At 40.8% G+C, this 15,000-nt stretch overlaps 1 protein-coding gene across 3 annotated transcripts in view; it reads left to right on the top strand.

Moving 5' to 3' along the window:
- LOC122630996 (voltage-dependent calcium channel subunit alpha-2/delta-3) overlaps window positions 1-12,280 on the top strand; it is a 12,805-nt gene extending 525 nt beyond the window's left edge. Inside the window, exons 2-24 of one of the 3 annotated variants that reach the window (XM_043816130.1) lie at window positions 1,138-1,219; window positions 4,710-4,820; window positions 5,473-5,695; window positions 5,905-6,036; window positions 6,173-6,778; window positions 6,897-7,033; window positions 7,099-7,179; window positions 7,251-7,331; window positions 7,402-7,476; window positions 7,550-7,564; window positions 7,661-7,768; window positions 7,848-7,919; window positions 8,044-8,185; window positions 8,308-8,529; window positions 8,642-8,738; window positions 9,395-9,427; window positions 10,069-10,173; window positions 10,248-10,360; window positions 10,447-10,583; window positions 10,666-10,838; window positions 10,911-11,122; window positions 11,210-11,552; window positions 11,644-12,280. In XM_043816130.1, the coding sequence (XP_043672065.1) occupies window positions 1,138-1,219; window positions 4,710-4,820; window positions 5,473-5,695; window positions 5,905-6,036; window positions 6,173-6,778; window positions 6,897-7,033; window positions 7,099-7,179; window positions 7,251-7,331; window positions 7,402-7,476; window positions 7,550-7,564; window positions 7,661-7,768; window positions 7,848-7,919; window positions 8,044-8,185; window positions 8,308-8,529; window positions 8,642-8,738; window positions 9,395-9,427; window positions 10,069-10,173; window positions 10,248-10,360; window positions 10,447-10,583; window positions 10,666-10,838; window positions 10,911-11,122; window positions 11,210-11,552; window positions 11,644-11,932 (3,589 nt within the window). In that variant the 3' untranslated portion in view covers window positions 11,933-12,280. The remainder of the gene's footprint in view (window positions 1-1,137; window positions 1,220-4,709; window positions 4,821-5,472; window positions 5,696-5,904; window positions 6,037-6,172; window positions 6,779-6,896; window positions 7,034-7,098; window positions 7,180-7,250; window positions 7,332-7,401; window positions 7,477-7,549; window positions 7,565-7,660; window positions 7,769-7,847; window positions 7,920-8,043; window positions 8,186-8,307; window positions 8,530-8,641; window positions 8,739-9,394; window positions 9,428-10,068; window positions 10,174-10,247; window positions 10,361-10,446; window positions 10,584-10,665; window positions 10,839-10,910; window positions 11,123-11,209; window positions 11,553-11,643) is intronic. The other 2 variants (XM_043816131.1, XM_043816132.1) reach the window with 2 other exon arrangements.
- Window positions 12,281-15,000: the final 2,720 nt, after the last annotated feature.

The raw sequence follows: 15,000 nt of genomic DNA, 5'->3' as shown, positions 1-15,000 counted from the left end.
GCTCTCCCTCCCCAACTTACCCTCCTACTCCCCCCTTTCCACCCTCTTCTCGCTATCCTTCGATTCTCTCTTTTCACTTCTTCGTCGGATTTCGTCCTCTTCCATTTTCATCGGCACTCGGTCTCAACGACGAGTCCATTGTAAAAGCCAAGAGACGTCGATTTCTCCAATTTGTTCTCTTCCTATCTGTCTCTCTCTCTCTCTCTCTCTCACACACACTCGTCTTCCGCTTTATCTGATCGCGCCAAGAGGACATGCGTAGCGTAGCTCGATGCAACTATGACCTCGATCTGCATCATCGCGCATCAACCTTCTTCCTTCGGGAGCCATAACTCGAGCTACCGAATATTCCTTTCGATATCGTGTCTCATCATCTACTCGCGATCATACAGGACCTTTTTTAAAACGAAAATCCTTTCTTATTTCCCATACGAAAAGACGACCGAGTCGCGTATTACGACGTGACACCTCCGATACCGCAACCCACGTCGAATTTACGATACCCGACTCTGCCATCTATGTATACGTCGAACATCAGTTCCCACGAACTAATTCCCTCTCCTATTTCTTTTCAAGGTCGTACTTGGATAACGTATTATCGTATTAGCAAGCATCGATGTCCAAGGCGACCATCCTCGATATCTATTGGAAAATTCTTATGCACGAAGGAAAATCATTGTACGTTATGTTACGTACAAGAGTAAAGACAAGGCGAAATAATGGTGACATAACGTTCCCCCTTTCCAGGTCATTCCGTTTTCGTAGATTCACAGTCCACGAAATAGGTTCATTTTGAATCTGGGCCATTCTCTTCTCAACGACGTGTTCCTCAACCTACCGCGTTATTTCACCTAAGATAACGTTTTTAGTAACTCGATTATATGAACTTTCCAAGAGAATGACCTGGATACGAAGAAGAACTACCATCGTTTGCGATGGGTTCGAACGAGTAACACTAGTCACGTAGTACCAACGATATCAATTTACGCTTTAAATCTTAACATCGAAAAGTATCCCTATTGAAATATTTCTCTTCTTTTCTTTTTTTTTTTTCTTTTATCCGACAAAAGCGTTTCTATTACGCCCTGTTTCAACATCGTCAGGAATTGTTCCTTTATTCGTTTTTTTTTTTTTCAGAGTAAAAAACTGGGCCTTGAAATTTGGAGTGGATCTATGGGAATTTGGTAAGCAAGTAACCAAAATGACCGAAATACAAAAGGTAAGAAGATTTTTTCGTTGAAGAAAGGAAAGTTGGGTGAGTTACGTGGACGATGTTTTTTCTCGATAAACGTACTACATATGCATATACATATACATACACATATAGAACGATATAACGCCGGTATAACTGTTTTCGTAGAATAGAAAATGCAAGAAGAATGTAGGACGTAAAACGTAGAAAACTGGGTAGAAACGCTTCGGTAACGAGCGGTAACGACGAAGAGAAGCAGAGTGTCTGGCATCGACGTTGTTCCGTCGTTGCCGCAGTTGTTTCTCTTCGTCTTTCGTCCGCGTCGACTGAATTTTCTCGCTTTTCACGCTTTTTTACTTCTTGCTCTTGCATTTTACATAGTTCCCACGTCTATTCGATATACCGCCGAATAAAAGAAAAAAGAAAAAAAGAAAAAAAAAAAAAAAAGAAAATGTCAGCAACCCGTTACTTTACGAGGGACCTTAATGGACTGTGTGTTTCTCTTCGTGATTGGAGCAGCATGCATCATTAATTACGTTATTAAACCTCTGGTGTCGTGTGGCCTGCATATGCCCTGATGTATTTCGCCTTTGTTTATTTTTCCTTTCTTCCTTTTCGATCCTTCTTCTTTTCTCTTTTTCTTTTTATTATTTTAACGAACGTCGAGAGAGAAAGAAAAATCGTCGAGATTCGACGACGAAAGATTAAGAATTCTATACGTCTATTAATTATCGATTAAAACGATATCCGTATTGTCGAACGAGTCCAGGTAAATATGTAAATTTAAAAAGATCGTAAGACCGAGATAAACGAAATTGAAAAGTATTTCTGGAAAATAAACGAGCCATATAGTTATCCAGAGGCGAGAATAAATGAATGAGAGAAGTAGAAAGCGAGGGAGAAAACGAAAGAGGGGGTAAAATAAAGACCGCGAAGAGTTTGAGAGCGTCGGTATGAAAAGGTTCGTTTAAAAGGGGGCCCTTTTGCAGGTGGCTCTTGAGTTCGAAGTTGTACGAGCTTGAACGTGGTTGAACGTGGTTGAACGTGGTTGAACGTAGACGTATGTATACATAGGCGACTCCATCTCTCTCTCTCTCTCTCTCTCTCTCTCTCTCTCTCTTTCTCTCTGCTCGTAGTCGCAGCGAGTAAACGGACGCGACACGCTGATCGATAATACGCGAACTTCGAATCCCCTGTCGCTGATACGACAACGCGCGAAAAGTACGAGCGTCGAATCGTGCTGGTTCCCTTCTCTTCTCACCCTCTTCTCACCCTCTTCTCACCCTCTTCGTCCTTTCCACGGCGCCATCGCCATCTCCACCAACCACCAACGTTTCTTCCACCTCGTACGTACCTATACCCTACTATTCTCGCTCGTTTCTCTCGGAAGCATACACACACATACACACATATATATACATATACGCACACAGAGAAAGAGAGAGATGCACACCGACGAAATCGAACGTCTATCGAATGTCATCGGCTTCGCCATTTTCTTCTCCTCCGATGAGAATCGATCTCTGTAGCCGTGCTCGTAAAAAAAAACCTATGTATGTACTTACTTACGTACATGTAAGCGTAATAGAAGTATAACGGACGACACACCGAGTCAATATTTTCCTTTCCTTTTGTTTTTTCTTTTCCTTATTTCCTTTTTCTTTTTCTATTTTTTTTTTGTTTTGGTTTTTTCATTTTTTTTTTCCTCCATTCGACGTAATTCGTTCGAAGAAAAATGCAATGATATATTTTCTTCTCGCGTTGCATCACAAAAGCATCGTATAGGATATATATATTACGCGCTTCTTCTTTCTCAAAACTCGCGAGAAGAAGCAGAAAGGAAAGTTCTTTATTTGTTGTCGTCTTTTGTTTGTTACGTAAGTGTATATATATATATATATATATATATATATATATATATGCTTGTCGAGTATATATGTACGTACATAGATATACACATGCAGCTACGTACGTATGTATACGCGTCGTTACGATATATCGAAAGCATATAAGGAGGAGCACTCGAATGGGAGCCTTTTAAATTTACCTGTTGCTCTCGCAATTGAGAGATAATATTTTTAATTCGACGTAGTTACATTACGAATTATATAAATACATGAATATGTATAAAGGTAGATATTAATATTTACGTTCTATGCTAGTACGCACGGAGAAATCTAAAAAGAATAAACGAGCGTCATACGTCTTCGTCGTACGAATAGAAATCGCGAAACGATTTACAGTGCTTATTCTTAGAGAATTCCGAATGCTCGTTTTTAGATATCGTTCGGTTATTTGGGGAAATAATAGAACGATTACGTGGCGATATCGAGCGAAAAGGGAGACTAAATGAGAAAGGGTCGATACGAGGCATTACCCTTCATATTTCCGAGATTAAACCTCAACGATAAAAATATTTTTCCTCGATCGAACGAACCGTGTAGGTATCTCAAAATAAACACCTTTTTTTAAACGATGTAACGATATAAAGCAATTTGCTCTTTGGTTATTATTTTTGGTTAATTGCTTAGTTGGAAAAATGAATGAATCTACATAAATGATACATGCATATTTTGTCGACGCTTACATAAGTACAGACGAAATAAAGAGGAAAAAGGAAAGGTCATTAAAAGTTACTCGTCGCACCACCGCTCGTGTTTTATTTCGCACGAATATCAAGAGAAAATAAAAAGGCTCTCTGCTGCCTCTCTCTCTCTCTCTCTCTCTCTCTCTCTCTTTCGTTTCTACTTTTCCACAGATAAGAAAGCTCGCTCGGTCGCTCGCTTTTTTACGCTCGATCCATCCTGTCCATTATCCTCCTTTTCGTTTCTTTTTCTGCTTCCCACCCCCTGACCTCCCCTCTCATTCTCCCAACTTCTTCTCGGCTAACACTCCTCTCCATTTCCTCTCGACGCTCGTTTACCCTTCCGATAACATACAATTGCAACGTGATAATACGAACGCGACTAAACGATTTTTTTTTTCTCAACGATGATCGCAATTAGAAGGAAATAATTCGTCCAACAATAAGTTCATAAGCACATATCATAAACGACGCAGTCGTGGGGTGTGTCATTAAACGGCCGATCGACGAACAATTCGAACGTTATTCCCATTTCGGTGTGTATAATGCAAGAACCGACGTAGTAGACGGTCTGTAGCGGTAAATGCGCTATCAACGTCAAGGCCAATTGGCACTTTGCGTGTCGATTAAACCGACGAGAATAATAATACCGACGATCGACGCGCGTATCGACGTTTATTTTCACCCACTAACGACGTGCCGATTAGTGCCGACTACGTACGACCAATACCGAGTGGACGGGGAAACTACTTTTCATTGCGCATTTTCCCTAATAATTGAACAACGTTTAGAAATCAAAAGGACATCGTCCACGTTCCTCCGATTTTTCCCCTTCTTCTTCTTTTCTCTCTCTCTCTCTCTCTCTCTCTCTCTCTCTTCTTTCCCCGACAGACGATCATATTCAACGTTATCGTTCTTTTTCGATTTCTACAGAATTATTACAAAGTCGAGGCGAATCTTATTAAAAGGGACGGCTTGGTACTGGTAAGAGAAATGGCTGCTGAAGTTAAAAATATGATGGACTTTAAAATGAACGCCGTAATGGTGAGTAAGAGCCAGAGAAATACATAATCGATCGGATGTTGAAAACTTAAAAATAGTAATAAATTAGCTCGGATAGGTATAGACGATACAAGCTTATTTATAACATTTATTCGCAATCCCCGATCTCGCATGGCTCGTTTTAATGCTCTTACAATTTATCCGAGGAATCGACAAACTAGCATGGATAAAGTAATTGACGTCGATACGAATCCTATCACGTTGAAGGGAAGTACCTGACTGGTTGACGAGGCTAGGCCCGGCGCACGTCTCTCCCACCACTCGTGCTCCTTCTACGCTATACCTACCATTTGCACTTACACTGCGTCGCCGCTTAGACGACGATACGGTCTATCTCTATCTGTTTCATTATCTTACGACGAGCAAAGTACTTTACTTACTTACCAACGAAGGAGATGCGAATAATTAAGCTCGAGCATTATCCTGTTCCGTTGATCTCTTTTTAATTAATTCCAGGATTACGGCGTGCAAATGATCTTTCTCTTTCACACACACACACACACACATACACGCGCGCGCGCGCGGGCCTTTGATCGATTTACATTTGCAAACTACCTAGAATATAGATAAGAGAACGCGTATAGTCGGCTAATTGTGTATCGGTAATCTTTAATCATTTTCTCGAATGTCGCAGAGGCTAATGGAAAATGCCGAACAGGCCGCAGTTTCTCCGCCGAGAGATGGTAACGTGTCACCCAAATATCATTCTTCCCATCGTTCGAATCTTTTCATGGGAGATGGCAAAGGTTCCTCCGAATCTCGTGAGGTATATCTAAGCACGAATCGTCATTTCGATCGGCTAGCAGTCAATGTCAGTTTATCGTCGGTTCTCATGCCAGCTGGAATACAAGAGACAGGTACGTGATCGTACCTAATCGGTATTGAAAAGTTTACGATAGAAATTCGAGCGACGTTTATTTATAAAATAAATCGGAATAAATAGTTTGGCAAAGTATACTCCCTGTCGCATCTAGTTTCCTTTCGTTCTCTCGAAGCTACTTTAACTCTTCGAGAAAGTATTCCTTACTTCGCAATCCTTTTAACGCCGTTCGAAATGTCATTACAGAAAGCGACGTAGCTGCGGGCATTCAATGGAGCGAATACTTGGATCCTCTTTTCGTCAATAATTACGAAAGCGATCCCTCGTTATCTTGGCAGTACTACGGCGCTACCTCGGGATTTTTAAGACGCTTTCCTGGTAAATGCACGTCCCTCGTTATCTTCGTAATAACGTTGAAATTTGGTCCGGACCGACTCGGACTACTAACGAGTTATTAGAATTTCATTTTCCTTGGAATTGGAACTGGTAATATTATTTTTCTTTCTTTTCTTAGCCATAACGTGGCCACCGATGGAGTTTGGCACGAACAAGTCACCGTCAGTGTCCTCGAATCGTGTTTATCGCGACGTCTACGACTTCAGAACTTCTAATTGGTTCGTCGGTGCTGCGAACAGTCCAAAAGACTTGGCGATTTTAATAGACACCATGGGATACGACAGCGAGAGGAATCAACGATTAATAAGCGCTACTACCAAGGCGATATTGGACACGTTAGGTCCCGACGATTACGTGAACGTTTACCGATATGGCGAAACAGCCGAGGAAATCGTACAGTGTTTCAAGGACAGCCTGGCTCAGGCCTCGCCGGAGAACATACACGAGCTCAAGCTCGCGACGAATACGTTGAAACGCGAGGAAACGACGAAGAATATATCGGCGGCCTTGAGTACGGCCTTCGAAATCCTTCACAAGTACAATAGAACCGGTCAGGGTAGTCAATGCAATCAGGCGATAATCTTGATAACGACTGACAACGAAGGTCCTCCTACGGAAGTGATCAGAAGGTACAACTGGCCGCACATGCCGGTCAGATTATTTACTTACCTCGTTGGCGGTGACAAGAGTCCGGAACTCTTCGACATGGCGTGCACCAACAAAGGTACGAATCGTCTCTTCTTACCGCTTACCCGATCGTTTACAGCTTCTGTCCGATACGATTCGATCGTGCCGTAGATAATATATACCGTATCGCGTTAAACGATCGTTCCAATTTACAGGGTATTACGCGAGAATTACCAAGCCGGAAGAGATTAAGAGTAAAGTTTTCGAATACGTGAAGGTACTCGCCAGACCTATGGTCCTTTATCAACACGATCACCCTATACACTGGAGTCCGGCTTACATCGGTGGAAAGGTAAAAGTACTTATCGACGTTATATCGACAACACGAAATAACGTCGACTTCCAATTCATTTTTAGAGCGGTAGATATGGCCGAGAAAATCGTGGACAGCTGATGACGTCCGTCACCGCTCCGATTTTGGATCGTCGAAATCATACGGTACCTTTTAAAATTTCATCCTTTACCTATCGACAGTTTTATCTTAATGCGTTTTCTTCGATACGTTCCAGTTGAAAAGAGCTAATTTATTGGGCGTCGTTGGTACCGACGTTCCCGTCGAGGAAATTCAAAAACTCGTGCCACCTTCCAAGGTATTTATTACATATCCCTTCGCTTATCCCAACGAGGAATATCTATCCGATCGATCGCTTTTTCTTTCAGTTGGGAGTCAATGGATACTCCTTTATCGTCGACAATAATGGCCGCGTTTTGTATCATCCGGATCTGCGTCCGTTGGTAAGTAAATCGTGCGATAGAAGATATCATTTCCATCGGATACTTACGCGCATTTGTTGTAACGCTAATGCAGCCGGGAAATGCAGATGTGAGTACAAATAACAACCCTTTCGATCGACCTTATCTTTGAGGTCTCGTAATCTCTCTTTCTTCGATTTAACGTTTATCCTATTTGCGATAATAGTACGAGGAGACACTGAAACCTACGTACATAAGCGTAGACCTGTCGGAAGTCGAACTAGCCGAATACGACGGACCCTCGCACTCCTTGAACAATTCTCTTCTTTTAGACGTAAGTGACAACGGACGAGGAGAAATCGGACGAATTTTATCGTTTCATTCGTGAATCGTGAATTAAATTTTGTTCGCAGTTGAGGCACGATATGATCGATCAGAAGGAAGGGGAGACCGGCTTCGCCGTGAAGATTCATTACGACGACATGGTAAATTTCCTTACTGCTCCTTCTGTCGTGCATGTTCGTCTAACGAAAAAAAAAAAAAAGAAAAAAAAATGAAAGACAAAAAAAAAGATAGATACTAACAACGGGGAAAAAATGTAAATTTCAGAAAAGAGTGACTATCAGACGACACAATTATTTTTACAAGCCGATCGAGGGTACGCCGTTTTCATTGGGTTTGGCTTTACCCGAGGGGTATGGCATGTTCGAACTCCTTGCCGAACAGGAGATCAAGCACACGATAGTAGATGGTAAGTATGTACTCAGCTACTTACATACCTACGTACATCGTTATTATTCGGATCGTTTTATACGGATTCTTGTTCGACGTCCGATCGATTAATCTTGCCGATTCGGTCGAATTCTTTTTCAGTGACCGAATACTTTAAAGGTAATAATTGGAAAGTACATCCAGATTGGGTGTACTGTGAATATAATTCGGCATCGGACAAGTTGTTCTCTTCCCCGGAGGAACGCGTTTTGCACTTTTTATCGCGCACGCGAAAACCCGGGTGGAAGTGGATGTCCTTGAGACCAAGGAGTCCAAGCTCGCACCATAAACAGGCGAGCAAGCCGGACAAGGACGCTTATTATTGTAAGTGTAACAATCAAAGGAATAACAACGTATTCGAACATTAACGAAGTTTCATCGAAATTTCATTTCATCGACAGTCTACGATACCGCACGTTTCGACGTTTCGTTTCAGGCGATAAGAGATTACTTCAATCTTTAGTTTTGGACGCATTGGTAACGGATGGGTTTGATAAAAGAAGAAATTCAATGCACAAAGAAGAGAATCCGAAGTAAGTAAGTCGATCCATGTAAAGGAGGACAAAAGAGGACTATAGAAAAGCACGTGCGAATCCTCCACATACGCGCAACGAACGTTTAGTAATGTCTCGAGCACCTCACTATATGCACAAAGCACGCGATTATTGTATTTATTAATTCACGCACGGTTACGAGAATGTCACGAGTGTCGAGCTCTTTATTGCAAAGTTTTATTGAAAATTATCCTTGCGTCGCACTCTTAATTCTGCCCGTGACAGGTTGTCTCGCATAATTGCGACGGGGACGGCGGAAGGCACCGGTTGGGTGAAAGAAAAACGTGGAAGCGTGATAAAAGCACTGCGTCGGCCAAAAGCGGACAATGGGACATGATGAAAACAAAAAGAAACAAAAAGAAAGAAGAAAAAAAAACAAAAGAAAAAAAGAGAAAAGAAAAGAAAAAAAGACAGAGAGAGAGAGAGAGAGAGAGAGAGACAGACAGACAGACAGAGAGAAAATTCAACTTAATTTGCATTGCATATAGGCTACGGATATTTCGCGTTTCCACGTTTTTCCGTAGTTAGATATTATGCACCGTGCGCCAACGTTCGCTCTCTTTCATTTTACAAGACCTTATATTTCATTGCATATATTTTTATTACATTTTATTATTGTGTGTCTCCACCGCTAGCCCTATTGCCATACTGATGGCTCTACTGCACAGGTAATTTGCAAAAATCCATTATGCACAATTATTTGTCTAAATGCGTTCGTCTACGCTGCAACATAATAAGTTCTTAGCTGGTGTGTAATTACCTGCTATCGTTCCTCCTTCGCGTCGAATTTCACATCGACGAGCTCTCTATACGACGATCAATACTATTTCGATTTAAGGGGTAAACCTTTGAAAGCTCTTACGTCGATGTAACTCGATGATATATAGGGTGCATAAAAATGTCGAAAAAGTTGTTCTCCATTCTGACAAGTTTTTAGCAAAGGGAAGAATCACGTGATAAAAACGGTGATTCTCTCTCTTTCTCCTGTTTTTTATACACCCTATGTAACATCGTTCGAATATAAAAAAAGTAATCAAGACCTAGATAATGTTTTGATCGTACGCGATCTGAAGATTAAACGTCGTAAAACCAATTCGTGATAAGACGTACGAGATGGGGAGGGTGTTCACGAAACGTGAGCACAACGTCGGATAGATGATTTTTGTTGTTTCTTTTTTACTCTTCTCTCTTATCGTGATTATATACCTCGACTTTGGTCGATAAGTAATTTTCTATGTGTTCCTCAAAAAGGACCTTTCGATAGAATCGTACAAAATTCTTTTCTGACGCGAAACCTTTGTTTTTACAGCCAAGGCAAAGGTAGATTCGGGGTTACGAGAAGCTTCATCGCAACCAGAAGCGGACTTTTTCGTTGGCACGAACATCAACAGAGCGATGAGGCCGCAGAGGAGCCGTACGTAAATGATCGCACGATTTTATTTGCGTCAGATCGCTCGAGGATTACGTCAGTCGAGTATTCCTTTTCAGTTGGTTTCCCGAGCAGCAAGCAAGAGCTATGGAATCGTCTTGGTACAAACGTGCCGTCGATCAGCACTCGATAGAACCGGAAAGTTTCGTTTTTAGCGTTCCGTTCGATGCCGGTACGTAACGTAAGCGCCGACGCAATCTTTAGACCGAACCAAAATTAAATCTCTTCCATCCGATAAGCATAATATCGTTTTATCAGCCGAAAGACCGAATCCTCTGGTTACCGCGACGCACGCTATCTTCATTGGAAAAGGACACAAAGCTCCGGCTGCGGTGGTAGGATTGCAATTTCAACATTCCTCATTGGCGTCGCATTTCGTTAACATAACGTCAACGGTAATCATCCGACGTTCGCTTTTAACCGGGACCCGGTTAACGTTCGACGATAATTCATTTCGCAAAATTCTCACTCCTACAGTGTACGGGAATGTCTGGCTGCAAAAAGAATTGTGCGTCGGAGGAACTCGACTGTTATATTCTCGACAATAGCGGATTCATCGTTATAAGCGAGAGACACGAACACACCGGCAAATTTTTTGGCGAGATAGATGGTACCATAATGGATTCCTTGGTACAAGATAGGATATACAGGTTATTCATTGTCGCTTGATACAATTTTTCTACGTCGATTCGGTATATATCGAATATCGTCTATTATTTCAGGAAGGTAACCGTCATCGATTATCAGGGCACCTGCAGTCCTCAGGAAAGTCACCGGTCGTCAGCACCGAGAACTACATCGGCATCTATTTTAAAAGGCACCGCGCTTATCGGCAATTTCATTTGGAATCTCTTTGTGAGCTTCAACGTTCAAGATATTTGGCGTACGGTAGTGGCCTTTGCCAAGGATGCGGCACATTCCATGCAAAACGATGGTAAATTACGACTTTCGACCAGTCCCACGTACCACAGCTAAACGAGACCAAACGGATCGCCATAAAAAAATATCTCCGTCTTTTCAGACGATCTGATATTCTCTGACACCGACCTTGACACTGATCCCAATAACAACGGTGCCGACGAACTAGCCGAGCTTCACAATCTGGACTCGATGGCACCGGCGGAATCAACCGCGGGATCGATATCAGGAAAGGAACACTTTTCGGAAATACCAGTGGCACCTCCGATACCTGTCTCACCACCGACTACTCGTGCCACGTCCGCCCATTTTCCACCTCGCAAATTAAGGTCTTGCGAAAAGAAGACGGATCTTTATATCCTGCAGCCTGAGAGACTCAATACCAGCGGACAAAGTAATCCGCTTAAAGGAAAACTCACCAATTGTCATGTTACAGGGTGCGAAAGGCAAGTATTTTTAAAAAATTACATGTGATCGCGTAAACGGATAGACGGAGGTCTCCTTTCAATGTTCCTAATGACAAATTCTCTTCGACAGGCCTTTCAGCGTGCAAAAAATACATCACACGAATTTGATTCTCCTAGTGGTGGACACGTTGTGTCCCTGTGGTAACAAACAACTCAGCATCGAGCCGATCGAAGCTATGACCGAACCAGGAGCGTGTACAGCGAGAAGAGAACGGCTCTATCGGAGAAGACCTCCAAAGTGCATAAATTATCATCCGGAGGAAATGGAGATAAAGATTTGCGGTGGCGCATCGACGCAATTCAGTCGATCCACCCTGGTCGTGCTTCTGTTAACCATCTTCGTCGTCAGGTTGGCGTGACTCTCCAGTTAACGGTGATCCACTCGCAACAAAGCACGCACGCACACGCTATTATAAGGCGCGTACGCATTTACGAATTGACCTTTTTGAACGGATCTAGCGTTTGCCCCTTTCTACTAAGAAAAAAAAAAAAAAAATATGATTGTCTAAGCAAGTTATATACGAGCGGTCTACTCTGCCTTTTTTCCTTCAAAAATCCTTTTTTCGTCTCTGGCTCTCTCTCTCTCGCGTCGAATCCCTCGTCGCACGAATAACACGATTCTCTCTATTGCTTCCGATCTATTCGAAGCTTTTGCACGTTTTTCTGCTACGGGACTCGTTCCGACTTTTTTCTTTTCTTTTCTTTTCTTTCTTTTTTTTTCTTTTTTCGTTTTTCGTTTCGTCTCTCATTTCTAGATTAAAGATATCGGATGTAAAGTCAAGAATTGGTAAAAGCGATCCGTAATAGGCAAACTAACGATATATTCGATCGATCTGACATACGATCAAGACCTTCACGTTATATAGCTTCTTCCTTTCTTCTTTTGCTCAGAAAATAATCTCCCACGATCTACGAATTTTTTTCTCTAACGGGGAGTCGCGAGGATGATTTATTTCACGTCTCTGGTTCCGTCCCTAAAAAATAATTGTTACGACAGTCGATGTATTTACTTAACGGTACATCCATAAATCTTTTTCAGAAATGAGATACTTCAACTTGAAAGCGATTTACCTTGATGAAAGTGCATCGAATCGGTTTAAAAGATTTCCGATCATTAAGCCTTGTCGCGCGAAAATAAAGTTTTACTTTGAAGGAAAATAATAATAATAATAATAATAATAATAATAATAATAATAATAAAAAGATAAAAAAAAATAGAAAAGAAAAAGAGAAAAAGGTTACAAAAATACCCTCACCCCTCCAAAAAAAAGAAAAAAAAAAAGAAAAGAACTATAAGAAAAAAAAAATTAAAGAAGATAAAACTGCACTCGTTATGCGATTTAAAGCTCACTCTTGCGTGTAAAAAAAGAAAAAAAGAAAAAAAAAGAAAAAAAAAGAACGTTGGAAAACGCAAAAACTCGTGTCGTAAACCGATTCGACGAATTTATCTTTCGCGTCGAATATCGATCGATATTAATAATTACTTAGATATATCGAGCCTCGCTCGATCATTTACACGTGCGAAAAATGCGAATAAGAAAAGGATTAGCGTTAATGTGCGACGGGATTCGGAGTCAGGGCGAAATAATAAGTGTTAAATCGCGTTGTTACGAAGTTTCCTCGTAAATTCGTTGTAAACTATCTCGAACTTCCGATACATTGATAAACGCGAGACCTCACAGAGGGACCGTTCACGAGATTAACGAACGTGAGACCTGATGAACGTCTTCGCGTTCGTATATTATATAATTTACGTGTATAGCGGACCGATCAAAGTTTTACGGTCCATCTATTGAGGGAGGGCCTATCGTTGCTCCAAGTAACGATGGCACTTGAACATATTAGATAAAAAAAAAAAAAAAATAATAATAACAAAAAAAAATAAAAATAAAAAATAATCTTTTAAACGGCCCCCTTCGGGCGCCACCACGTCTTCCAGTATTTGTATATTAATGATAAAAATCGACTATAAAGGATATATTATATATACATATACACATACATATATACATATAGCTATATATACATGGATGATACTAAATACTTGAGGGAAAGATGAAAAAGGTATATATTAAGAAAATGACAAAACGAAAGGAGCAGAAGGAAAAGAGAAGTGGTGAGAGAAAGAGAGAGAGAGAGAGAGAGAGGGAGAGAGAGAGAGAGATAGCAAACATTTCGACCTAATCGTTATGGAACGATAACACGATAAGATGCGAACGTAGGAAGAGTGTATTTTTAACAGGATATTAGAAGAGTTAGACGTGCGCGTCATTTATTCTTCTCTCCTCTTTTATCGAACATCGACACTTGTAATCCTTTCTTTCTCGCCTTAACTTCCTCTCGAATCCACATCCGCTATAAGAAGTACTTACTTACTTACTTACTTACTTACTTAGTTACTTACTTAGAGATAAAAACGCGCGAAATTTCACTGATACCGACACGTTGAACGTTGAGAATCGTCGTACGATCGTCTTACATGTTTTTGTTTTGCGCCTTTGAACGTTCGTCTTGTAATACGTTCGACGAACGACGAGAGGACTCTCTTTCGAGGAATCACGAGATTACGAGAAAACGGGTATAAACAAACAGAGACAAAGATGATCTTCGCCATGTCGAGAAAATAACGTTGTCCTTGTTCCTCTTATTTGGACACGTTCTTATCGACTTCGACCTTCTGAATATAATAATAAAATAAAAAAAAAACCATTTTCGAGCTTCGAACGAGAGTTCCGTTGATTTTTAGACTTATCTCGTGATTTATTTCTTTTTTATTTTTTTATTTTTGTTTGGTTTGTTTTCTTCTTGTTTTTTTTCTATTCATATTTTTACTCGTTTTTTCTTTTTTTTTTTTTTTTTTTTTTTCTTGATTTTGTTTCTTTTCCTTTCCACTCTCCCAACGAACGAATAGACAAGGTGCGTAATTATAGTTAATTGATCGGTAGTGATCGATCGTCGGGCTCGTCGCATATAAATACACATAATAAATAATACCTACTTGAATACAAATATACATTTTACGTTAAAATTGTTATTGTTTTTCGTCCGACTATCGATCGTCGATCCTATTCCACTTGATCAAAAACAATTCCGAAATTGCGACGCATCTACGGATTCGCGATCATTCGTAGATATATTAAAAGAGAACGGAGGTAAACAAAGAAAAATAAATAAATAAAGGGAAAGAAAAAGAAGAAAAAAAAAAAGAATAGAAAATAAAAATGTAAATGAGTGTGACCGGTTTGAAAGGCTCGATTTACCGGAAGATTTGGCTTGCAACGAGAGTACCGTCGAGCCATTGTTAATGTTGTAACGCTTATCCGACGGCATTGCGAGCCAAATCGATGTTGATTAGCTTTTACGAACGAACGAACGAACGGATAAACGAATAAAAAGAAAGAAAGAAAAAAAAAATAAAGAAAGCGAA

This window comes from Vespula pensylvanica, chromosome 8 (assembly GCF_014466175.1).
Source record: "Vespula pensylvanica isolate Volc-1 chromosome 8, ASM1446617v1, whole genome shotgun sequence".
Classification (NCBI taxonomy): Eukaryota; Metazoa; Arthropoda; class Insecta; order Hymenoptera; family Vespidae; genus Vespula; species Vespula pensylvanica.
Note: the sequence above shows the minus strand (reverse complement) of the source record. Positions and strands in the feature narration are given on the sequence as shown.